At 40.8% G+C, this 25,093-nt stretch overlaps 7 protein-coding genes across 7 annotated transcripts; 5 read left to right on the forward strand and 2 right to left on the reverse strand.

Annotated features, from left to right (window-relative positions):
- Positions 1–15: 15 nt before the first annotated feature.
- On the reverse strand, positions 16–4,001 carry GCK72_011703 (uncharacterized protein; the record flags this gene model as incomplete). Its single annotated transcript, XM_053728632.1, has 4 exons — positions 16–366; positions 1,548–1,727; positions 2,722–3,315; positions 3,885–4,001. The coding sequence occupies 4 exons, from the start codon at positions 3,999–4,001 to the stop codon at positions 16–18; spliced, it is 1,242 nt and encodes a 413-aa protein (XP_053588209.1).
- Positions 4,002–6,939: 2,938 nt separating this feature from the next.
- GCK72_011704 (uncharacterized protein) lies at positions 6,940–8,112 on the forward strand (the record flags this gene model as incomplete). Its single annotated transcript, XM_003093791.2, has 2 exons — positions 6,940–7,221; positions 7,984–8,112. The coding sequence occupies 2 exons, from the start codon at positions 6,940–6,942 to the stop codon at positions 8,110–8,112; spliced, it is 411 nt and encodes a 136-aa protein (XP_003093839.1).
- Positions 8,113–8,516: 404 nt separating this feature from the next.
- Positions 8,517–10,017, forward strand: GCK72_011705 (uncharacterized protein; the record flags this gene model as incomplete). Its single annotated transcript, XM_053728633.1, has 4 exons — positions 8,517–8,568; positions 9,208–9,356; positions 9,462–9,582; positions 9,827–10,017. 4 exons carry the CDS (start codon positions 8,517–8,519, stop codon positions 10,015–10,017), a joined length of 513 nt encoding a protein of 170 aa, XP_053588210.1.
- Positions 10,018–10,683: 666 nt separating this feature from the next.
- Positions 10,684–11,061, forward strand: GCK72_011706 (uncharacterized protein; the record flags this gene model as incomplete). The annotated part of the gene is made up of 1 exon (XM_053728634.1): positions 10,684–11,061. One exon carries the CDS (start codon positions 10,684–10,686, stop codon positions 11,059–11,061), a length of 378 nt encoding a protein of 125 aa, XP_053588211.1.
- Positions 11,062–12,165: 1,104 nt separating this feature from the next.
- Positions 12,166–15,384, forward strand: GCK72_011707 (uncharacterized protein; the record flags this gene model as incomplete). The annotated part of the gene is made up of 6 exons (XM_003093766.2): positions 12,166–12,254; positions 12,341–12,464; positions 12,663–12,788; positions 13,392–13,670; positions 14,421–14,662; positions 15,249–15,384. 6 exons carry the CDS (start codon positions 12,166–12,168, stop codon positions 15,382–15,384), a joined length of 996 nt encoding a protein of 331 aa, XP_003093814.2.
- Positions 15,385–16,456: 1,072 nt separating this feature from the next.
- GCK72_011708 (uncharacterized protein) lies at positions 16,457–17,793 on the forward strand (the record flags this gene model as incomplete). The annotated part of the gene is made up of 2 exons (XM_003093778.2): positions 16,457–16,657; positions 17,566–17,793. 2 exons carry the CDS (start codon positions 16,457–16,459, stop codon positions 17,791–17,793), a joined length of 429 nt encoding a protein of 142 aa, XP_003093826.2.
- An 886-nt stretch (positions 17,794–18,679) lies between these two features.
- On the reverse strand, positions 18,680–24,107 carry GCK72_011709 (uncharacterized protein; the record flags this gene model as incomplete). Its single annotated transcript, XM_053728635.1, has 8 exons — positions 18,680–18,768; positions 18,811–20,887; positions 20,937–21,500; positions 21,562–21,689; positions 21,866–21,940; positions 22,055–22,129; positions 22,180–22,249; positions 23,973–24,107. The coding sequence occupies 8 exons, from the start codon at positions 24,105–24,107 to the stop codon at positions 18,680–18,682; spliced, it is 3,213 nt and encodes a 1,070-aa protein (XP_053588212.1).
- Between the last annotated feature and the right edge of the window lie 986 nt (positions 24,108–25,093).

Genomic DNA, 25,093 nt, shown 5'->3' on the forward strand with positions numbered 1-25,093 from the left:
ATAAAAAGAATACAATTATTTCCACAACTTCTTAATCGACATATTCTTCTCCGAATCCTTCTGCATCACTTTTCCAACAGCCATCTCGAAGTCCTCCTGTGTCACATGAATACGTCTCTCACGTAGTGCGAACATGCCGGCTTCTGTGCACACCGCCTTCACTTCTGCTCCAGATGCTCCGGGGATCTGTTCAGCGATCTTTGCCATGTTGATTCCACGCATCAGATTCATTTTACGCGAATGAATCTTCAGAATATCGGCACGCGCCTTCTCGTCTGGCGCCGGGAATTCGATTTTACGATCGATACGTCCTGGACGGAGGAGGGCGGGGTCGAGAATGTCGATACGGTTGGTGGCCATGATTACCTGGAAAGAGATAGAAATTATGCTGGAAATAGTCGGAATATGACAGAAAATTATCTGAAATCGGTCAAAATTAGCGAAATCCCTTTGAAAATTGGCTGTAAATTGGAATACCAGGATCCAGGATCAAGCTACAGTAAGATACTAGGATCCCCGAGATCCTGGATCGAGCTACAGTAAGACGCTGAGATCCCCGAGATCCTGTATCGAACTACAGTAAGACACCAGGATCCCGGAAATCCAGGATTCAGGATCAAGCTACAGTAAGATACTAGGCTCCCCGAGATCCTGTATCGAACTACAGTAAGACACCAAGATCCCGGAAATCCAGGATTCAGGATCAAGCTACAGTAAGATACTAGGATCCCCGAGATCCTGTATCGAACTACAGTAAGACACCAGGATCCCGGAAATCCAGGATTCAGGATCAAGCTACAGTAAGATACTAGGATCGAACTACAGTAAGACACCAGGATCCCTGAGATCCAGGATCCAGGACCGAGCTACAGTAAGATACTAGGATTCCCGAGATCCAGGATCAAGCTACAGTAACCAATAGGATCCCCGAGATCCAGGATCCAGGATCAAGCTACAGTAAGACACCAGGATCCCCGAAATCCAGGATCCAGGATCAAGCTACAGTAAGACACTGAGATCCCCGAGAGCCAGGATCCAGGATCAAGCTACAGTAAGCCACTAGGATTCCCGAGATCGAGGATCAGGCTACCGTAACCAATAGGATCCCCGAGATCCAGGATCGAGTTACAGTAAGACACTAGGATCCCTAAGATCCAGGATCAAGCTACAGTAAGACACTGAGATCCCCGAGAGCCAGGATCAAGCTACAGTAAGACACCAGGATCCCCGAAATCCAGGATCCAGGATCAAGCTACAGTAAGACACCAGGATCCCCGAAATCCAGGATCCAGGATCAAGCTACAGTAAGACACTGAGATCCCCGAGAGCCAGGATCCAGGATCAAGCTACAGTAAGCCACTAGGATTCCCGAGATCGAGGATCAGGCTACCGTAACCAATAGGATCCCCGAGATCCAGGATCGAGTTACAGTAAGACACTAGGATCCCTAAGATCCAGGATCAAGCTACAGTAACCTATTGTGACCGTTTTTTGACTAATTTTGATGGAAAAAAGCCTAAATTCGTAGATTTTCGCTCTTTACACACCTTAATATTCTTGGTCGCCTCGAAACCGTCCAACTGATTCAACAACTCCAACATCGTACGCTGAACTTCCGAATCTCCACCACTCGATCCCTCGACACGACTCGATCCGATCGAATCGATTTCGTCCATGAAGATGATTGATGGAGCGTGTTCACGAGCCATCACGAACAGTTCACGCACCTGAAAAATGGCAATGTTTTAGCAAAAACTGATACGAAAGGTCTAAAGCTAGCGATTTTCACTGTTTTTTCTGCAAAAATCTTAATTTTTCGTTGAAATTTTAAGAATTTTAAGCAAAATCGGAAATAATGGTCTGTCTGTCTGTCTGTGAATCCAGATGTCCCATTCATCCGTCAGTCTGTAGATCTGTCTTTCCACATGTCCAAAACAACAGGTTTGTGGCAATCTGCTGAAAATCTGTCTGTCCGGATGTCCAGATGTCCAGATTTCCATCATTTTTACCCGATTTTTCGCAATTTTTTTCTCAAAAGCGTGTCTGTACGTCCGGATGTCCGAAAACACTATTTTCCGTTGAAAAAATTGTAAAATTCCAGTGAAAAGCAGCTGGAAATCATAAAAATTGATGAAAATGATGTCTGTCTGTGTGTCTATAAGTCTAGATGTCCTTTTTAGCTGGAAAATTGCAAATTCAATCATTTCCTTGCTTTTGACGCATAAAAATTCCGATTTTAGGCTAAAAACCGTCATTTTCTCAGTTTTTGAGCTAGAAAGCTCAATTTCATCGGAAAATCGTCAGTTTTTCAGTTTTTTAAAGCTAAAAACCGTAATTTTTTCAGCATTTTCGAGCTAAAACGATCAATTTCACATATTTTTCAAGCTAAAAATTTCAATTTCATCTGTAAAAATCGTAATTTTTCAGCTTTTTTGAGGTAAAAATCTCAATTTCATTAGAAAATCGTCATTTTCAAGATTTTTTGAGCTAGAAGCAGTGGTGGGCGCGGAGTGAAATTAGTGACTCTCCCCGTAGCGGCAGCGGCCACAGCGCGGGGGGAAGAGAGTGCGAGAGAGCGCGCCCCACCATTGCCGACAGCGAGAGACGCAGACATTTCTCCTCCCCCCGTGGATTTTGGAGTGAATCTCAGCTTCACTCGCGCCCACCACTGGCTAGAAGCATCATTTTCTCAGCTTTTCAAAGCCTTTTCAGTCTCCTTACCATTCTCGCTCCCTCTCCAATGAATTTCTGGACCAATTCCGAACCAGAAACTCGAATGAATGTACATTCAGTATGATGTGCGACAGCTCTAGCTAACAGCGTCTTTCCAGTTCCCGGTGGTCCATAAAGAAGCACTCCTTTCGGTTGAGCAATTCCAAGAGCATCAAAGAGCTCCGGATGTTTCACAGGAAGCTCAATAACCTCCTTGATCTCCTTAATCTGTTTATCGAGTCCTCCAACCATTTCATACGTCGAATCAGGCACTTTCTCTACCATCATCAATGAGACCAACGGATCAACTTTATTCGGAAGAACCTTATGAAGTGCATAGCTATCCGCACGAAGAGCAACTCTAGCTCCAGTATTCAACGAGTTGATATCGATTGATTTATCCACGTCGACAACGTACTTTCCCTCTGGATGAACCTTCACCAACACCTTCTTCTTATCCATCGCTTTGCTCACTTCACCGACGTACGATCCCTGCTCGTGGAGCTGTTGAAGCTCCTCTTTCAGCATACGAACCTTCGTGTTCAACTCGTTTCGTTGCGCTTGGAGACGGCGGACGTTTTGCGATTTGTCGGCCACTTTTTGCTGAAATACTTGGGAAACGGTTAGGAATAGGTCTTAAAATTGGATTTTTCAGGGTTTTTGAGTGGGAAATAGCTGTTATTCAGACTCAATCTGCAATTTTTTGACAATTTTCAGACATTTTGACTTAGAAAATAATAAAAACAGAGATTTTGGACAGAAATCCGTCAGTTTAACAAGAAAATATCAAGTTTCCGGTCAAAAAATCACACAAGAACAGTAAAAACAAGTATTTGACATGGAAAATCGCTGAAACGTAGTTTTCTCACCGAAAAAATGATTTTCGACATTGGAAAAGACAGAACTTGAAAATTTCCGCCGAAAAAACTGACTTTTCTGGTCCGAATGACACCAATCGCTGATTTGAGTTAAAACAAGCTTTGTCAAAAAAAGTTGGTATTTGTGCTCTAAATTCCAAAAAATGTAATTTTCAGCAAATTTTGGGCAAGTTTACGCTGAAAAACGGCTCAGAACTCAATTTTCAGCCACTTTTCACTGATTCCCATCCAAAAACTGGATTTTTCTTTATTTTTCGTCCCGATTTTCATAAATCCACAATTATCTTCTCCTACCTGAGCAGCATCGACTTTAGTACGGAAATACTTTCTGAGAGTCTCCTCATTCGACTCTTCCGTCAATTTTTGAGTCGTTTTGAGACTCGATGCGTCGGTGGAAGCTGGTGGCGCCATTTTCTGAAAAATCTGGAAATTAGAGGGTAGATGAAAGGAGAACCGAAGAATTGAAGAGAAAAATTCTAAATTTTAGCTATAAAATAACCAAAAAATTTCGAAAAAATGAAAAGTCGTTTTTCATTGAATTTTGGCGAAAAATTCTTCATTTTTATACATTTTTAGCTCAAAAATAGATTTTCAGCAGTTAAACTACCCTAAAAGAACAAAAAATCACCTAAAATCCAAAAAAAAATCAAGAAAAAATGAACTAGAAACTTCAAAAAATAAAAAAAAAACGAAGATTCCTCGTTTCTCATTGAATTCTGACCGAAATTTCTCTATTTTTACTCATTTTTAGCTAAAAAATTCGATTTTCAGCAGTAAAATTACCCTAAAAGCACGAACAACCACCGAAAACCCAAAAAATTGGGTGTCGATTCAAAAATCGAAAATTTCTGGTTTCACGAATTTTGACCGAAATTTCTCGAATTTTAGACATTTTTAGCTCAAAAATTCAATTTTCAGCAGTAAAATTACCCAAAAAAACACAAAAAACCACTTAAAATCCAACAAAATTGGATGTCGTTTCAAAAATGATGATATTAGCCAATGTCACTCATTGGGCGTGGAATATGGCGCCACGTACGCAAGGCCACACACGCTCACGCACAAATGCAGACTCAGTGCAAAATTTTCGTTTTGCTCTAATTTTTTTCAGACTTGTTGATTCTTTTCGATTTTTTCCATGATTTTTCAAAAGATCCCTTTCTATACATTCAGAAATTTTCATCGAAATTCATCAGGTTTGAAATGAGTTATAGTCCATCAAAGGGTCTCTTGAAAAATGGGAGCGAGAGTAGCGGCGTCACTGAAGAGACGCCAGAGAAACGAGAGGCAGCGACGGCCGGCGGCGAGAGAGTGTGTGATTTGAAGAGAGTGTCCGCAGGAATATTGCGGGCGCGTAAACTCGTCTAAACCCGTAACGGACTGAAAAGTAAGGTTCCACTTTGAAATTAATTATTTTTAGGCTTAAACTGGCCTAAAATTTCTGAAATTTTTTCCAGAGCTCGCTGAGGTCCTATTGATCCTTCTTGCTGAAAATCAGAAGATTTTATCGATAGGAAAAAGAGTTATCGGCTCGACAAGATTTTGTTGAAAAATCCGAGCGATTAGTGTTGACCCCGTCTGAAACTTGGCTTAAATTCCACGTAGCGCCACGATTTTTTTTGGGTTTTTCTTGGAATTTTCTAGAGAGATTCCAGTTGGCTCCGCCCCTTTTTTCTCCACGATCCCAAAGATTTTCGGGATTCCATCGTGGAAAACGAAGGAAATCAATAGTAAACACACTAAAAAAGTGGAAGAAGAGGGATGGGGAGGAGACTTGGCATCGTGCCAAGTCTTTTCTCTGCTCTCTCTTCAGTTTCACCATTAGAGTACGCTGACATGACTGAGTATCAAACGTTCTGCACCAATTTCGCTTCTTACTTCTCCCCTCCGCCGCCTTGACACCCAACAAGCGCGGATCGTTCAGTTGTGTTGGTTTGTTGTCGTGGCGGGAGGTGCGCGCGCGCGCTCCGCTTCGGTTCCGGACCATTTTTGTCATTTTTGGCGGTGAATTATCGATTTTTGACCGATTTTTGGGGTAGAAACTAGTTTTTCGCTGGTTTCCACGTGACTAATCGCGCGAAAATTGTTTCGAGAACTGAAAAATCGATTTTTCGCAGAATTTCGATGCCGACGTGGCAAATCGATTTTTGATTCGAATTCGAATACCGGGTGCAAATCCACGTGGATTTTCAGCAAGTTTTAATGAAAATTTGGGTAAAAAACATATAAAATATAGAAGAATTCAATTTTGACGAAATTTCGCAATATTTCCATTTTCAGCCAAAATTTCCCTCATTTTCAGCCAAAAATTTCTCCATTTTCGGCCAAAATTCCCAATTTTCCAGCCAAACTTTCCTAATTTCGAATATCTTATCACATGACCCCCTCTGCGCACGCGACGCGACCGCATCGCCTGACTCCGCCCCTTTTTCGAATTGCGCGCGCACCCAAATGTTAGAGCCATTCGTACCTGTTGCTCCTCTTGCGAGCTGCGGTTTCGATTTTTGCTCTAATTTTTCGGGTTTTTAGGTTTTCTAGGTGATTTTTAGTCATTTTTAGTAGATTTTCTGCATTAATTCACTATTTTCCAGCCGTTTCTATTGATTCCCCGCGAAATTTCTGTAAAAATCCGCCAAAAACCCCCTTTTCTTTTATTTACATTCGAAAAGTGCACGCGACGCGACCGCGTCGCACCGGGGTATGCATTCGCGCTCCATTGGACACAATCACCCGCGAATCTCGATTTGAATTCTAGCCAGTTTTCCGTTGTGATTTCGTCGATTTCCTTCATTTTTCTTCGGATTTTCGGGAAAACTATTTAGAAGTTAATAGTTTGAATTAAATTCTAGGTGAATTCGTGAGTTTTAGTTGCAAAAAAGCTCTGAAAATCCACTTTTTCGCGATTCATAATTTTCTGGTTTTTTGGCTATTTAGAGTGAAAATAGACCGATTTTCCGTAGATTTTGTTGGGAAAATGCTGGTTTTTCGCTAGTTTACCGCTTCAAATGTCATTTTTCCCCAATTTTTGACTCTTTTTGTCCAATAATTGCGGGTTTCCTCCTTTTTCGCCCAGCCTTCTCTCCGTTTCTCCCCCTCGTGCCCAATCAATATCAATCAATAATCCGCACGCGACGCGGCCGCTACGCGCCACCTGTTGTGTGTGTGCAAGTGTGCTCCATCGGACAACCCCCCGCCAAATCAGATTTGAATTTGAATAATGGGATTTCATTGATTTTTAATCGAATTTCAATCAAATTTGTGTTAAAAATTCCAAATTTTATCGATTTTTCGCTCAATTTTCTCTTTCCCTCTCCTTTCTCACTAATCCTCCCAAATTTTTCAGAAAGCAATGGCTCGTACCAAGCAAACCGCGCGTAAGTCGACCGGAGGAAAGGCTCCAAGAAAGCAATTGGCGACCAAAGCGGCTCGCAAGTCTGCTCCAACCACCGGTGGAGTCAAGAAGCCACATCGTTACCGTCCAGGAACCGTCGCTCTTCGTGAGATTCGTCGTTACCAGAAATCGACCGAATTGCTCATCCGCAAACTTCCATTCCAACGTCTCGTTCGTGAGATTGCTCAGGACTTCAAGACCGATCTCCGCTTCCAGTCTGCTGCTATCGGAGCTCTTCAGGTAGATAAAAATATGATTTTCAGCTGAGAAATTGCAAACTTTTGGCGTTTTTTTCCCTTCAAATTGCTCATTTTATCTGATTTTGAGCTAAAAATGCAGGTTTGAAGCTCAAAAATGCCGGTTTTGAGCTAAAAACTGCGGATTTTGAGCTAGATAACGCCGATTTTTAGCTAGAAAATGCTGATTTTGAGCTTAAAACGCTAAAACTTTGGCTTTTTCCCCTAGAAATAGCTTACTTTACCCGTTTTCAGCTGAAAAAGCAATTTTGGAGGTTTTTCACTAGAAATTGCTCATATTTGCTGATTTTAGGCTTAAAAATCCAGATTTTGAGCTTAAAAATGTTGATTTTGAGCCTAAAAATGCCGATTCTGAACCTAAAAATGCTAACTTTGAGCTGAAAACTGCTGATTTTGAGCCGAAATGTTTTGATTTTGAGTTTAAAAATGCAGATTTTAGCTAATTTTCAGCTGGAGAATTCCAAATTGTCGGTATTTTTCCCCCATAATAGCTCATTTTAGCTGATTTTGAGCATAAAAATGCAAATTTCAGGTGATGTTGAGCTGAAAAACGCCAAAATTTTGGCGTTTTTCCCTAGAAATAGCTTAGTTCACCCATTTTCAGCTGAAAAATCTCAGATTTTTGGTATTTTCCCCCAGAAATAGCTCATTTTAGCTGATTTTAAGCCTAAAAATGCTGGTTTTGAGCTAAAAAGCCCAAATTTTTTTCATTTTTCCCCTAAAATCCTTATTTTCCCATTTCCAGGAGGCATCTGAGGCCTACCTCGTCGGTCTCTTCGAAGACACCAACTTGTGTGCCATCCACGCCAAACGCGTCACCATCATGCCAAAGGACATGCAACTCGCTCGTCGCATCCGTGGAGAGCGCGCCTAAAGCGCCCCAGCGTCGACGGCGAAGGCGCCACGTCACCACCAAAGAAGCACAACATCCTAAATATTCCACTCGTTTTTCATCTCCCCAAAATGTTTAACACTTGTATTTGAGACTGTAATATAATAACTCTCTCGTATTTATTCCCCCCATTGCGATCGAACCACAGCCGATCTCACTTTTTTTCCGAATTTTCCTCCCAATTTTTTGTGTAATCGTTGGAGACATTCTATATGTATCTAACGTAAAAAAAGATTCAAAATTCCAATAAAACATCGTGTGCTTCGATACATTGTCTAGCAACATGTCGCTGGCGCCTGGCAACTCGATGCCCGCCTCGCCTCGCGTTTTCCCTTTTTCCAACTTCATTTTGAGCTGAAGTCGTCTTTCCCGACTGGTGAGACACTATGTTTCTCAGTGTTATTGGGAATATTCATCGGAGGAAGAAGATTCTGATTAGTGAGTGATTCAGAAGACGTCAGGGAGCTTTTTTCCCTTTTTTTTAGTAAAAAATGGAAAAAAAATTGTCGTCAAAACTTTACGTCAAAACTTTACGTCAAAACTTTCTGGCATTTTGAATACGATTTTCGAATTCAGCTCGCCAAGACGGTTCAGAAAAGTATAATCATGCCCATATTCCGTCCAGTTTGAGAATTTTCGGTGTATGCGCCTTTAAATTCGTGCCAAGACCCGAATTTTTCGAATCGCACGGAATGGGGGCGTGATTATACTCATTCGAAGCGCCTTGGCGAGCTGAATAAGAATATTGTGTTGAAAAATGCTAAAAACCATCTTAGAAAAAATTTTCAGCCAAAAACCTCGAAAATTTGGCGAAAAATGGAGAAAATCAGTAAAAACTTCGCCGGTTCGCGTAATTTTTGGTGCGAAACTTGTATTTTTGGATTCAGCTTGCTAAGACGATTCGAAAGAGTATATACATGCGGGGTTTCGAAGCAAGTTGGGTCCCGCCACGAAAACTACAGTACCCAGGCGGTTTTCGTGGTGGGACCCAAATTCAACCAAACATAGGCATGATTATACTCATTCGAAGGGTCTCGCCGAGCTGAATCTGAATTTTGCTATAAAATTCAATTTCAGATGTGTTCTACTTCTTTCTGATCGCCGGACTCCTCGTTCTCGGTGTTTTCACCATCAAAAAGAACACCTATTCGTATTTAGACAGTTGGGAGATTGCTCAGGAGATTGCTGAGAATGCGACGGAAGACGCGATGATAAATGGGTCAAGTGTAGGTCAAAAAATTACAAAAATTTGAGCCGGGGACAAGAAATCCAGAATATGGAAAACTAGTCTCCCAATTGAAAATCACTTTTTTTTTCTTATTTGTCTTCAGAATATTGACTTCTCGGTGGTTTTGTGGAATGCCGACATGGAATTGGTCCTTACTGAAAAGACTATTGACGATGAACCGAAAAGAGACTTTTTGATGGTTGTCTGCACTTTTATTGGTGTTGGTAGGTCAAAATTCAAGATTTTTTGTTTGAAATTGTCAGATTTGAATTCAGCGCGATGAGAGCTTTCAGAAAAGTATAATCATGCCATGATTTGGTGCAAGTTGGGTCTCACCACGAAACGCAGCGAAAAACGGGTTACTGTAGTTTTCGTGGTGAGACCCAACTTGCACCAAACTACGACATGATTATACTTTTCTGAAAGTTCTCGTCGCGCTGAATTTAAATCTGACACTTTCAACTCTAGATTTCGACGTTCACAACAAATCCTCCTGGTACATTGTCATTTTTTCGCTGGTCGGCTCATTGCTCTACGGGTGGAATGTTCTTCGCTTTGTTCTGTGGGCGGATCAAAAAGTGGAGACATTTTTGGATGATATGGAAATTTATAAACGCTGGGAGATGTCAATGAATTCACTGATTTTGTGCTGGATTTGAGAAGACAGAAGGCGGAGGCGAGAAGGGTCCAGATTAAGTCGGTTAGTCGGAAGGGATAGAGAATTTCGAGGAATTGAGGAAAAATTCGGATATAGCGTGGCGAGGCGGTTTAGAAAAGTATAATCATGCCATGGTTCGGTGAAAGTTGGGTCTCACCACGAAAACTACAGTAACCCGGTTTTCGCTGCTTCTCGCGTCGAGACCCAACTTTCTTCCAATCTGGTCATGATTATACTCATTCGGAGCGTCTCGGCGAGTTGAATTTGAATATTACAATAAAAACTCGAAAATTTTGGGTTTGACCGCTAAAAAATCAGTTTTTCTCATAAAGTGAAGATTTTCGCGGCGAGACCCGATTTCTTTGAATTTAAAGTGTCATCATTGAATTCAGCGTACAATGGCGGTTCAGAAAAGTATAATCATGCCATGGTTCGGTGCAAGTTGGGTCTCACCACGAAAACTACAGTAACCCGCTTTTCGCTGCTTTTCGCGTCGAGACCCAATTTCAACCAAACCTAGTCATGATTATATTTTTCTGAAAGCTCTCGACGAGCTGAATGTGAATATCATAAGGAAAAGTGAAAATTATAATAAGGAAATTTTTTCCAGACCACCTCGACCCAATACGACATCAAAGCTTCGTGGCAAGCGCTCTCCAAACGTACTATGAAAGCGTTCCTCCCAATCTCGCCAGCTCTTCTCTACTGCTCTTTCTACGCCGTCTGCCTATTCCTCCTCTCCTGTTACCACACCTGGATGCGTTCGCCCAACGAGATATCAGAGAACATGATGATGGTCACCAACTTCGTCGTCGGTCTCGAATCTTCGATTCTACGCGGAAAACGCGACGTGAATAGCTACGTCTTCGTGTTGTGGGGCATTTTGTGCCAGATTTTGTTTTTTTTGACGTGCTATCGGATGTCAGAACTTGTGATGAGAATCTATTGTGCACTGGTTGGAAAGGAGGACTCTGTGAGACCGGCGTTCTTGAATTCGATCGAGGAAGATGTGCAAATCGGTGGAAATACGAAGAAAAATGATTAATTTTGAGAAAGTTTCTGATAATTGTGAATAAAAAATGCATTGTTGACTCTGAAAATTACAAAATTAAATAACAATAAGAGCTAAAATCTAATAAACACAGTAAAAAACAGATAGAATGTGCAAAACATGCGAAAAAAAGGAAAAATTAAAGAAAAAATTGAAAAAACTGAAAATTTCTATTTTAAATTCGCGCGTAAAAATTGATGAGAATTGCAAACGCGCCCCACTGATAATCAAAGAAAAATTATTTTTTCATCATTTTTCAACCAAATTTTCGTCATTTCCGGTTGTTTTTCGTTGTTTTTCCTGGTTTTTGACATGAAAATTGAATTTACAATGTTTTTCTCAGTGTTTTCATGCAGAAATCGCTAAAATTCATCAGAAAATCGCTTAGAAATCGTGTTTTCCGGAAAACCAATTGGCAACGCTAAAAATAAGTTTTCCGGTGATTCATACTTGTCAAATCACGGGCCGGCCCGCTGAAAATTTCAGGACCCGGGCCGGCCCGCAGGGCCCGCAGCAAAAAATTATTTTTGAAAAATAGAATTGAAAGTCTTGGAAATTAAATTTTTTCTTCGGTTTATACTAAATCGAGGTCGGGGGATTCGATAAGACTACTTTCAGAAGCCTCCAGCAAGTTCTTGATCCTGATTCTGATCATCGGCTGATTATCACAGAGACTTTGAGAGGCTCAAAGTTTATAGAGACAAAATAACTTATTCTGACAATTTTCGTTTTCACTTGTTGTCATTTTATAATTTCTAATCAATAATATGTTTGCCATGAAGTAGTAAACGAAAAAACAATGGGAAAACGACTAAAAAATTTTTTTCAATATTTTGACGGGCCGAACGGGCCGGGCCGGGCCAGCCCGGGCCGAGCCGGGCCGGGCCGGAAGATTTTTTTAGCGGGCCCGGCCCGGCCCGGCCCGTGACAAGTATGCGGTGATTAGAAAGAGTTTTGAAGGGATTTTAGTAGATTTTTATGTATTTTAAACGTTTTTTCAGTCGAAAATCGAGCAAAAACCTGTAAAAATAGTTATTTTCCGTATTTTTCGAATTTTCTCAAAAAAAAATTTTTTTCTCAATTTTTCCCTATTTTCAGATGTTGGCAGTCAGAGATGATGGTCCCAACCCACTGACACATCGAAATCGAGACGTAATTGGCCAAGTGGGCTCAAATGACATCGACAAGTAGGTTTTCGACGGAAAAACAGATTTTTTAGCTGAAAATCGCTTAAAAAAACCGATTTTTGCTCTAAAAACCTCACATTTTTCAGCCAAATTGAGCGATTAATGCGATGTGAGGTGCTTCTGGAACACGAAGTCAAAACGCTATGCGTTAAAGCCCGAGAGATTCTTGCCGAGGAAGGAAACGTGCAAGTCATCGATACACCTGTCACGGTGGGTTTTCAGCTGGTTTTCTGCTGGAATTACGTAGAAAATCTAGATTTTTGGGCTGTTTTGCCCAAAAACTGGTTTTTTAGCGATTTTTTTCAACTAAAAACTCAATTTTTTTGAAGAAATTTTGAGTTTTTGGCTCAAAAATTCCGTAAAAACTCGATTTCCGATCAATTTTCTTCAACACTTTCTATTTTTCAGATCTGCGGCGATATCCACGGCCAATTCCACGATCTGCGCGAACTTTTCAAAGTTGGCGGCCCTCCACCCGACACCAATTATCTATTCCTCGGTGACTACGTGGATAGAGGATATAATTCTGTGGAGGTGCGGAATTCAACGAAAAAAGCATTGAAAACTGATAGAATAGGCTGAAAATTCGCATAAAAGCTGGAGAAATGGGCTGAAAATGAGCATTTTACAGATTTTTGCTCGGAAATCAGCAAAATTCAGACAAAAATCGCGTTTTTAGCTGAAAAAATGCTTTAAATCCTCCAATTTTGCTCTTTTTTCTTAAAAGCGGTTAAAATGTTAAAATGAGGAGACTTTAGTCAATTTTTGATGGTAAAATCGGTTTTTTGAGCTCAAAATACTTCTATTTTGCTTGTTTTACGCAAAAAATTCTCGAAATCCTCCATTTTCTCTCCGAAACCCCCAAATCTCGAAAATTGGCTGAAAATGTTTTTTTTTCAGTGAAATAAGATGATTTTAGCCGGTTTTTGATGATAAAGTCGATTTTTTATGCTCAAAATTCCAATATTTTGCTCTTTTTTCCGCTAAAAAAGCTCAAAACCTCCATTTTCACTCTGAAACCCCACAAAAAGCTGGAAATATAGTGATTTTAGCCGATTTTAATGGCATTTTTTTGATTTTAAGCTCAAAAAACCTTATTTTCTATCTAAATTTCTCAAAAATTTATAAAATTTCCAGACCTTCATCCTCCTGATCGCCCTCAAGTGTCGCTATCCTGACCGCATCATGCTCATCCGTGGAAACCATGAATCCCGTCAGATCACACAAGTCTATGGATTCTACGATGAATGTCTCCGGAAGTACGGTAACGCCTCCGTCTGGAAACACTGCGTCGATCTGTTCGACTATTTGGCGCTGGCCGCCGTTATCGATGGGAAAGTGTTCTGTGTGCACGGAGGATTGTCGCCGACTTGTCCGACTATCGATGAGATTCGCAGTATAAATCGACAGCAGGAGGTAAAAAAAGAGAAAAATCCGAGGAAAATGCGAGAAATGATCGGAAAAACGAGGAAATTTGGCTGAAAATGGTGGAAATCGAGACATATGGACTCACAGACACACGAACAGACTGAATTTATCCAAATTTCATTAAAAACTTGCGATAAATCAGGTGAAAATGATGGAAATCTGGACTTCTGGACATCCGGACAGACAGATTTTCAGCAGATTGACAGAAAACTGAAGTTTTCGGACATCTGGATTTACAGATTTACAGACAGACGGATGAATGGGACATCTGGACTAACAGACAGACAGATAGATCATTATTTCAGATTTTGCTCAAAATTCTTCAAATTTGATCAAAAAATTTACATTTTTGACTGAAAATATCGATTTTGCGGTAAAAACTGAAAAATTCTGTTAAAATTGATCATTTTCGCATATTTTCAACGTTTCCAGTCAATTTTGGCTCCAGACAAGCCATTTTGGTCGGATACGTCTTCTGATTATCAATTCTCTTGAAATTTGAAAATTTTCGGGCTGTCTGTGTGTCTGTGCATCCGGATGACCGAAAATGCTATTTTTCAGTTGAAACATATGAAAAATCAGCTTAAAACTGACTGAAAAGACATCCGGACAGACAGATTTTCAGTGGACAGCTGAAAATGAGCCATTTTTAACGTTTTCAGCTCAATTTTGGTTCCAAAAGCTCGATTTTTTCTCAATTTTTCCCCCAAAACTCCTCATTTCCCCTTCAAATTGCAGGTACCGCACGAAGGATCGATGTGTGATTTGATGTGGTCGGATCCGGAGGATTCAATGAAAGGATGGACGTTCAGTCCACGTGGAGCCGGATATCTGTTCGGTCCGGAGCCCGCCGAGTTGTTCTGCGACACGAATGGAATCGATCAGATCTGTCGAGCACATCAGCTGGTGATGGAGGGATTCAAGTTTCATTTCGACAAGAGAGTCGTCACCGTCTGGTCGGCACCCAATTATTGTTATCGGTACGGGAAATGAGGAGATTTCATGCGAAAAAGTGTAAAAATTATCGATTTTCAGCTAAAAATTGTCTGAAATTGGTCAAAAATGACTGAAAATCGGTCTGAAATCGGTCTCTTCACGGAAATTGAGCATTTTTGAGTAAAAATCTCGAATTTTCAGCTATTTCTAATGTTTTTATGCGATTTTTGAATAGTTTTTGCTGGGGCACCCTTGACGCGTTTTCGATTTTTATTTACTGTGCGGACATCCGGACGTCAGGACACACTGATACTCACAAATTTTAACCTAAAATTCCACTGTCTGGGGTTCCTTTGACGCGTTTTCTGAAAATTTTAGTTTTTTTGAGTTTAAGGCTATCTGGGGCGCCTTTAAAGCGTTTTTTAAAGGATATTTGGGCATAAGGATATTCGGACACACAGACGGACAGCTGATGGAGATCTGGACAAACTAACAGACACACAGACAGACATACAGGCAGGCGCTGGGGTGACTTTGACGCGTTTTCATTGCAAAATCATCCATTTTTCGTGATTTTCTAGTAAAAATACCAAATTTTGACTGAAAATCTCATCATTTCCTTAATTCCAGATGCGGAAACGTTGCTGCAATCATGCAATTCACCGAAGACAACACCACGGAGCCAAATTTCATCACATTCGACGCGGCGCCTCAGGAGGACAGAGGATACGCTCAGAGACATCCGCTTCCCGACTATTTTCTCTGATTTTTATCGATTTTTGACGATTTTTCCATGGTTTTACCCGATTTTATGCATTTTTCACCTGTAGAAACCACCAGAAACTCTTTTTTAACCAATTTTTCACAAGTTTTAGCCCAAAAATGGCGAATTTCACATCAAAAACTCCTTTAATTATCATTTTTCCACCCAAAAACTCATATTTTAACCATTTTTTATTCAAAAATCCCCGATTTTTACTCAAAAACCGTATTTTCCACCCGAAAAACTCTGAAATTACCGAGTTTCAGCCCAAAAGTGGCGATTTTTATATCATTTTTCGCCCAAAAATTCATATTTTAACCATTTTCTATGCAAAAATCCCCGATTTCCACCTAAATTTTTCCCATTTCTAGACTAACCACGTTCTTCTTGTTTTATACATTTAATTCCATTTATTTTTTGAATTTTCTGTTGATTTTCATTATTCTCATCTCAATCTCATTTTCCTACGGTCTCAGATCTTCTATTCGGGTTATTTAAACATGTTTATATATCAATTTGTTGAAAAAGACACGTTTTCCACTCTTTTTATTGATTTTTATCGATTTTGTGTGGTTTTGAGTTGAAAAATCACTCTGAAATATCTGAAAACTGGTTTTTAACGCGGAAAATGCTCAAATTTGTCGTAAATTATTGATTTTAAGCATTTCCAATGAAAAATTGAGTTTTCTGGTAATTTTTCAGCCAAATTTTCCAGTCGAAATGACATTTTTTCATTTTCGGTCCGAAAATAACGAATTTTTGATGTTTTTGAGCATTAAATTCGGCATATTCCGTAAATACACATTACTCCACCGTAAATCGACACCGAAACTCATTTTGAACTTAAAATTGCGAATTTCTGACGTTTTCGAGCCTAAAAATCGGCTGAAAATGTCATTTCTGACCGTTTTTTGCTCAAATTTGTAAAATGCTCGAATTTGTCGTAAAATTATTGATTTTGAGCATTTCCATTTAAGGAAATGGGTTTTTTTTGGTTATTTTTCAGCTAGAAATATCGTTTTTTCACCATTTCCGACTGGACATACTCAATTTTTCCCATTTTCAGCCTCTAAAAATGCTGCGCCTAGTGTCTCGACAAGCGTCCGCAATGCTCCGCTCCTCCACTCAGAGCTTCTCGGCGGGAGCGGCGGCCGGTGGACTCAGTGACGACGTTCGTCAACGAATCGACGGAATTGTGAAGAAGGATGACGTTGTCGTCTTCATGAAGGGAACACAACAGGAACCGGCGTGCGGATTCTCGAGAAATGTCAAATTGGTGAGAAATGCGAGAAATTTGACCGAAAATGGATATAAAACGAGAAAAATCTGTTGAAAATGCGCGAAATTGGCTGAAAAATGGCTGAAAATAGTGGATATCGGGGCATCCGGACAGACAGAAAGACAGCAACTGAGATTGCGGACATCTGGACTCACAGACACACCGATATTCATTTTCAGTCATTTTTGTGGACATCGGGATTCACAGACACGAACAGACTGAACTTCTTAAAATTTCAAGAAAAACAACGAAAAATCTGGTGAAAATTATGGAAATCTGGACTTTTGGACATCCGGACAGACATATTTTCAGCAAATTGACAGAAAACTGAAGTTTTGGACATCTGGATACACAGATGTACAGACAGACGGATGAATGGGACATCTGGACTCAATGACACACAGACAGACCAATTTCCGATTTTGCTCAAAATTCGTCGAATTTCATCGAAAAATATCGATTTTTGCAGTAAAAACTACGAATTTTAACGATTTTTCAAGTTTTTTTTCTTGCAAAAATCGATATTTTAAGCCAAAAATATGAATTTTTCGATGAAATTCGACGAATTTTGAGAAAAATCGGAAATAATGGTCTGTCTATGTGTCTGTTAGTCCAGATGTCCCATTCATCCGTCTGTCTGTACATCTGTGCATCCAGATGTCCAAAACTTCAGTTTTGTGTCATTCTGCTCGAAATCTGTCTGTCCAGATGTCCGGATGTCCCGATTTCCGTCATTTTACCCGATTTTTCGAAGTTTCTTCTCGAAAGTCTGTCCGGATATCCAGATGTACCGATTTCCTCCATTTTCAGCCAATTTTTGATTGAAAATATCGATTTTTGCAGTAAAAACCTCGGATTCTATCGATTTTTACTCCATTTTTCACCAAAAAATCCCGAATTTCCAGGTGCTTGACTTCCACAACGTGAAATTCCGTGACTACAACGTGCTGACAGACGCCGAGCTCCGCGAAGGCGTCAAAATTTACAGCGAATGGCCGACGATTCCACAAGTTTATGTGAAGGGGGAGTTCGTCGGCGGATGCGATATTCTCGTCTCGATGCACAAAGATGGCGAAATTTCCGATTTTCTCGATGAGAAGGGAATCCCGAATAAGTATGGAAATGCGAAATAAATATTGATTTTTTTTTCTGTTGTAATCTTCATATAGCATAGTTTTTCTGGAATTTTTTGTCTAAAAATTTCAGATTTTTTTGTTATTTTAGTCCTTCTTGTTAGTTTTTTTCTATGAATTCCATTTTCTAAAATTTCAGAGATTTTCAGATGGGATAGCTCAAATTCAATTATATTTAGAAACAAAAGAAACAAGAAAAATTCAAAAACAATGAGAACAAGAAAACGAGGGTTACAGTAGAGTGAGATGTGGGCGGAGCCTAGTAAATGAGTTGGTGGGCGGAGCCTAATTAAAATTAACAAGTGAGTTGAGGGGATTTCTAAGCCACGCCCCTTTTTAGCAGGATTTAATTGGTTCTAGGTAATTAGGGGAACTAATTATAATCTCAAATTCCAGTTTTAGCCTATTTTTAGATATCTATATAATGCAACTGCGCTCCACCGAAATTCTCATTTTTGACTGGATTTCGGTGGAGCGCAGTTTCCTTACCTAACTAACTAATGAATTCTAAAAATCGATTTTTTTGAAATTTTTCTGCCTATACAGTATGCAACAGTACCTACACCACCGGCGGGAAAAAGAGGAAAAAATTCACGATTTCAACATATTACAACCGCGCCCCACCGCAAACGAGAGAGCATCGACGGGAGATACGCAGAGTTTTTTCGGCACAGCGCTTACAACTGCGCTCCACCGAAATCCCGCACACTATTTTCTTCGGTTTCGGTAGAGCGCGGTTGTGAGAAGCGTGTGTATGGCGAGAGAAAAAACTCTGCGTCTCTCGCCTCGTTTGCGGTGGGGCGCAGTTGTAAGAGGAGGGTAATGAATGACAATAAAAATGGTTAACACAACGAGGTATAATTAGGGATAATTATGATATGAGTAATTAATTAATGACGCCGGAAGAGCCTACTGTATCACGTGCGTTCGACCCGGTCGGGGTACGGTAGCTGGCTCCATTATACCTGTGAAGTCCTGCAACAAGTGGTTGTAACATGATTACTGTATGGTACTTACCATGGGCTGCGGACATCCCGATACCGGCGGGATGGGCTCGGAGAGCAGTACCATGAGCTCCGACATCAGCACCGGCGGGACGGCGGGAGGATATCATAGCCGGGTGGGTTTCCATAGGAATACCGGAGAGTGGATCATTTTCGTTATGACCAGTTGCCTCACTGTAGATGACGTCGCGGCGGGATGGGTGAAGGACGTTACGCCCTCCCGCCACATTTCCGAAAGGTCCCACCGCAAGGACGTTACGGCGGGATTCCCCATTGCGGATGGTGACATCGTGACAGAATTCAGAGCCGCGGATCGCAATGGCATCTTCCGCGTCAGAATCGTTTTTGTTGAACGCAGCTGCGCTGGCGTCACGGCGGGATTCGTTAAGTTGAGTATCGAACGAACCGCCCATATTGCGTCCGACTGATTCAGTATCGCTCGCCCCGGCCATGGGGGCCAGAGCGTTCGAGTGGGATGCATGAGACATGAGCGGATGGTGGCGTGCGTTGAGATCAGTGACGAGTGGATCATTTTCGTCAGCTTCACGGTGAACAGTGGAAGTGAGAGTTTTGGCGTTATTGACATTGATGACGTGAGTGGCGAGATGAGCGGGATGACTTGCGACTGAACCAATTCCGTTAGGTCCAGTCGCGTTGGCGGGAATGATCTCCCCGAGATCTCCCTGATGATTGTGTACTCTAGCTTCATCGTTGGCATAGTGTCCGGCCATTTCCCCGCGGATCGCGTGGGCTCCATGTTTCGGAGGATAGACACGAGTGACTGATTCGAGTTCCTTGAGACGCTTTGTATCCGGCCCAGCCCTATAGCGGTCGTTGTCGTCGAGACCGCCCTTATTGCGCCCTACTGATTCAGTATCGCTCGCCCCGGCCACGAAGGCCAGAGAGTCCGGGTGGGATGCATCAGACATGAGCGGACGGTGGAGTACGTTGAGATCAGTGACGAGTGGATAATTTTCATAAGTGTTGGCATTGATGACGGAACTGAATCCGCCGGGATGCGGTGTCGATTCCCCGCGGTCTTCCTGATAATGATGTACACAAGCCCCATCGTGGGCTTTGTGACCGACGAAGATAAATCCGTCGAGGTGAGTGGTCGAATCCCTGCTGTCTCCCTGATAATTGTGCACTCCAGTCCCTTCAGTTCCACAGGGAGCGGAGGAGGTGAGAGTTTTGGCGTTATTGACATTAACGACATGAGTGGCACCGGCGGGATGACTTGCGACTGAACCGATGTTGTAAAGTTCAGTCGCATCCCTGATGACGTCCTCGAGGTCTCCCTGATAATTGTGCAATCCATGCCCATCGTGGCCATTGTGGCCGAGCATATGACCGCGGATAGTGTCCAGAGAATAGTTTTCGGTGTTTGATTCCTCAAAGTAAGAATCAGACGAATAGCCCGCCATAACATCTAGACGATCTTCAGAAGATTCGAGTTCTTTGAGACGCTTTGTGTCCGGCCCAGCCCAATCGTTGTCATCGAAGCGAACGGAATTACGACGGATCGCGTGGGATCCATGATTCGGAGGATAGACTCGGGCTGCTGATTCCTCCCCAGGGTTGAGCGGGGAGTGAGATGAATGAAGCCGATCGTGGCGGTGACGATCACATTGCTGGGGGAAGGCGAGAGTAAGACGACCAGAGAGCGTTCCGCCGTTAGAGACGACAGCGAGAGACGTAGACATTTTTGAGCGGCCTTCTCCTCCCGCGGGTGTTGGAGTGACGCCGGAATCATCCGAGTAGTAGCCCGCCATAACATCCAGACGATCTTGAGAATATTCGAGTTCCTTGAGACGCTTTGTGTCGGGTCTAGCCCTATCGTGGTCATTTCCATCGAGACAAACTGATTTACGACGAATCGCAGGGGCTCCGGAGGCTCTCATATCGGCGGGATGGGTTGTGTGGGTTGCCATACTATCCGACACGGCTCTACCCCTAGAATTGAATCTATTCGTGGTGTGGGCTGCCATAAGATCGGTGGATCTTCTCCCGGTGCGTTTCCCTTTGGGCATGGAGGTGCCAGTGGCTCCCGTGTTACATCCTGTGGTGAAATCAATGAAATCATCCCCGTCCTGCAAAAAAGAACAATAAAAGATGACTAAAAACGATAAGGTACTGTACCTGAGGCGGATCGACCATAGAAGCTGTCGAATTCTGATCTTTGGCACCCGAGCGAATCGGAATCTTCCCAAACATGTGCTCCAACTTCTTCAGAAAAACCGCATGTTGCTCTAAGGATGTCGACAACTCGTATGCCTTCAAAACCATCTCACTTGACTTCAGATAACCCATCTCACGTGACTTCCGGCTACCATTCGTGCTTATCTCCGTCTTTTTCTGGTGGTCTTTCAAGTCCTGGCTATCCATAATTTCGCGCCGACGCTCCGCAATTCCTTGGAGCACAGCCTCATGGGACTTCATGAGATTTTCAAGCTCATCACGTCTTTTGAGTCGCTTTCGCTGGATATCGTCGAAAACTTGAGCCTTCAGATCATTGTTTGTCTCGAATCGTGCCTTATACTCATTTTCCATCGCCAGACTTTCAGTTTCAGCTTGTTTAAGCTCCACCTCCAACTCTTCCACTATTCTCCCTTTCTCAGCGAGTTTCACCTTCTGACGCTGACGATATTTCGCAGAATTTTGGAGATTTTGATGGCGAATATGATCGATTTTCTGTTCGGGAGGCTGAAAATTTAAAAATTTTTCAAAAAATCCAGAATTTCAGACGTCGTCATGAATAACTAACCATCGCTTTCAGTTCCTTCTTTTTCAATCGATAACGGGGAGTCTTTGTTTCGAATTGCGACTTTGGTGGGCGGAGCGAACATTGACGGCGATTGGATATACGGGATGAGGAGCGGGTGGTCTTGGTATCTGAAAAAATTGTTTTTTCTGCTGAAAATATGGATTTTCGTTCTCTTTTCGATTGAAAATTGCAATTTTCCACTTAAAAATGCTCAAAAACAGCATTTTTCTGTTTTTTTTTTGCAATCGCGCTCTGCTGAAACTATGCAAAAATTCAAATTCCCGCCAATTCACTATTACTGTACCTGCATGGCAAAACTCCTTCAATGTCAGCGGACCACTGGTGACCAAATCAGGAGTAGGAGGCGGAGCTTGCGGCTCTGAAAAATCAATATTAAAAATCGATCAATTTTCATAGTTTTTCTTCTGCGCTCCACCGTAAAATTTATATTCAAAAAAGTTCTGTACGATGGAGCGCGTTTGCCAAAACCTACCGGAACCCAATTCGAGTCCGCCGAAACTCTGAGCCACGTGACTTGTTGGTGATGGGATTGGTGATAGCATGGAATCTGAAATAAGTTCGTTAGAGCGAATTTACTCAACGGCAAAAAACGAATACCTTCGAAAATATTTTCCAACGTACTGTCGCCATCCATCACATTGTCCACGTGTTCCTCGGGTTCGAATTGCTGAAAAAATAGGGTTTCAGAGTTAAAATTTATTGTATGAGAATTTTTGTGCGGATTTGAATATAATTTTATTGAAAAAATAAAACAGTTTTGAAATATTTTTCTCTAGTTTAAAAAAAAATGTGTTTTTGAGGTAATTGGAGCCATTTTCGATCATTTTTAGCCTATTTTCCAAGGGTTTTCATATTTTTTCTTTGATTTCAACCATTTTGAGGGTTTTCCGTACAAATTTCACAATTCGCTGTAAAAAATGGCGAATTTTGAATGATTTCAACGATTTCTGGATGTTTTCAGTCATTTTTCTGACCATCTCAATGATTTTCAGCTTATTTTAGCTAATTTTCAGTCAAATTTACCTTCACAAACCTTCTCACTGATTACGATAATTTCAGTTCGTTTTTGGCGCATTTTTAGCCGTTTATCGATGTGTTCTAGGGTTAAAATAGGTATTTTGACAATTTTCAACCCGATTTGACCGGTTTTAAACTATTTTCTTCCAGTTTTGACGAAAAAACATGTTTTTTTCTGATTATTTAGTAACCAGCCTATCTGCCTCGCCTTCGGCGATTCAGTCGGCTGGCCTCTCCTAATTCACGTGGCCACCTTCTCTCAAACGTGCCCGCATGGCCGAGTGGTCTAAAGCGGCTGTCGCTGTCCAAAGCACCCTAGTTCGGTTTTGCCCGCTGGTTCAGTTTCTCTTCTCTTTCCAAAACCGTTGCGGACAGTGCCTCAGACAGACAGACAAACACCACTTGTCTTTTATATATAAGAATGATTTTTGAGCTATTTCCGGTCATTTTTAGCCTACTTACGCAATATTTCTATGGTTTTCCGCTAAGTTATCGCTAAATTTTTTTAAATTTTGAGCAGTTTTCAAGATTTTTCATGTCTTTGATTGATTTCAACCATTTTGAGCGGTTGCCTTCGAATTTCACAATTTTCGGTAAAAAAATGGCGAATTTTAAATGATTTCGACGATTTCTGGATGTTTTCAGTCATATTTCGAACAATTTCAATGATTTTCAGCAAATTCTTCCTAGTTTCAACGACTTTTTCGGGGATTTTCAGCTGATTTCAGTCATTTTTTTTGTTTTCCGATCAATTTTTGCTTCTTTTTGCATATTTTAAGCAATTTTCAGTAAATTCCGTCAATTTTTCATACTTCCAGCCTATTTTCAGCCGATTTTCGCCTAATTTAAGCAATTTTCAGCTAGTTTCAGCCCATTTTCAGCTGATGTTCAGCCCATTTTCAGCTGATTCTAATTTTTCGCTGTTTCCAACCAATTATCCGCTAATTTCGGTAATTCTCCATGTTTTTGAGGCGACTTTTCTTTATTATCGCTGATTTTATGTAATTATTTGCAAATTTCAATGATTTTCCATAGTTTTCGTAGACTTTCAGCAATTTGTAATTGATTTTAGTCATTTTCCATGTTTTCAGCTGAAAAACGTGGAAAATGATCGAAATCGGCTGAAAATAAGTTGAAAATATGGAAAATGACTAAAATCAATTACAAATTGCTCAAAGTCTACGAAAACTATGAAAAATCATTGAAATTTGCAAATAATTACATAAAATCAGCGATAATAAAGAAAAGTCGCCTCAAAAACATGGAGAATTACCGAAATTAGTTGATAATTAATTGAAAACAGCGAAAAATTAGAATCAGCTTATTTTCAGCCGATTTTCGCGCATTTTTGTCACATTTCCCTCTCCACAAACCTTTTCAGCCATCATCCCTTCATTCATCTCTATCTGATTGCTCTTCTTCAATTCATCCGCGATTCGCTGGATCGCTTCGAGATCGTACGCCGACGCCCAATGGGGATTTCCCAATATAAAATTCGGGTTGTTCATTTGGATGACTGAAAAAAACAAAAGAAAATTGACAAGAATAAAGCGGCAAAGTTGCAAAAAATTTGAATAAAAATGAGCAATTAAAAAAAAACGCTGAAAATCGAATTATTTTCGTTTTTTTCCGGTAAAATAAGCGGAAAATTGATGAATTTCGATTTGGAATCGAAGAAAAATCAATAAAAACAGAGTTTTCTTGAAGAAAAATGAAGAAAAACGACTGAAAATTCCAGAAAAAAAACTCAATTTTTATTCTGAGCAATGCCTCAAAAAACTGCGTGCGCCTTTAAACCTACAGTAACCCGAAGTAAAATTTGCGCGCCTAGAAATAAAATGGTTAATTGGGAATCGTTGTTTTGGACTAAAAACTTGAGGGAATTCACAGAGATTATTGAAACACTCGGAAAATTAGTATAATGGTTTGAATAAATCGAATTAAATTTATTGGAAATTTTGTTATTTTTGGAAATTTTTCAGTTTTCACTTTTTACTACGAAACTATTATTATGAATTCAATTTTTTCTGCGCATGAGAAGCACACATTTTTGGGATTTTTTCGGGTTATTTTCGCATGATTTGAGCAAAAAATAAGTGAAAATTGAACATTTTGGGTCAATAAACGGGCATTTTCGACTATTTTTGAAAAACGCGTCAAAGGTGCGCCAGGAGTTTCTTTCCGGCGGAAAATCGGGTTTTAAAGCATATTACGTATGAAAATTGCTATTTTCTATTCATGATGAACTAACCTTCGCCTTCAATTCTTTCTTTTTAGAAAATCAAAACAAAAAAAATAGAAAAAAAAGAGAAATTTCCGTGAAAAACCCTCTTATTCAATAAATTTCAATCGATATAGAAAAATCTAAAAAACGTGAAAAAAAGAGGGGAAAATCGGGATAGTGAGTCGTGTGAATTAAGTGGGCGTGGTCTTAAAAGGGGCGGAGCTTATTGGTTTTTAAAACGCAAAAACGGCGGTATAACTATTAAAAAAT

Source organism: Caenorhabditis remanei, chromosome III, assembly GCF_010183535.1.
Source record: "Caenorhabditis remanei strain PX506 chromosome III, whole genome shotgun sequence".
Lineage (NCBI taxonomy): Eukaryota > Metazoa > Nematoda > Chromadorea > Rhabditida > Rhabditidae > Caenorhabditis > Caenorhabditis remanei.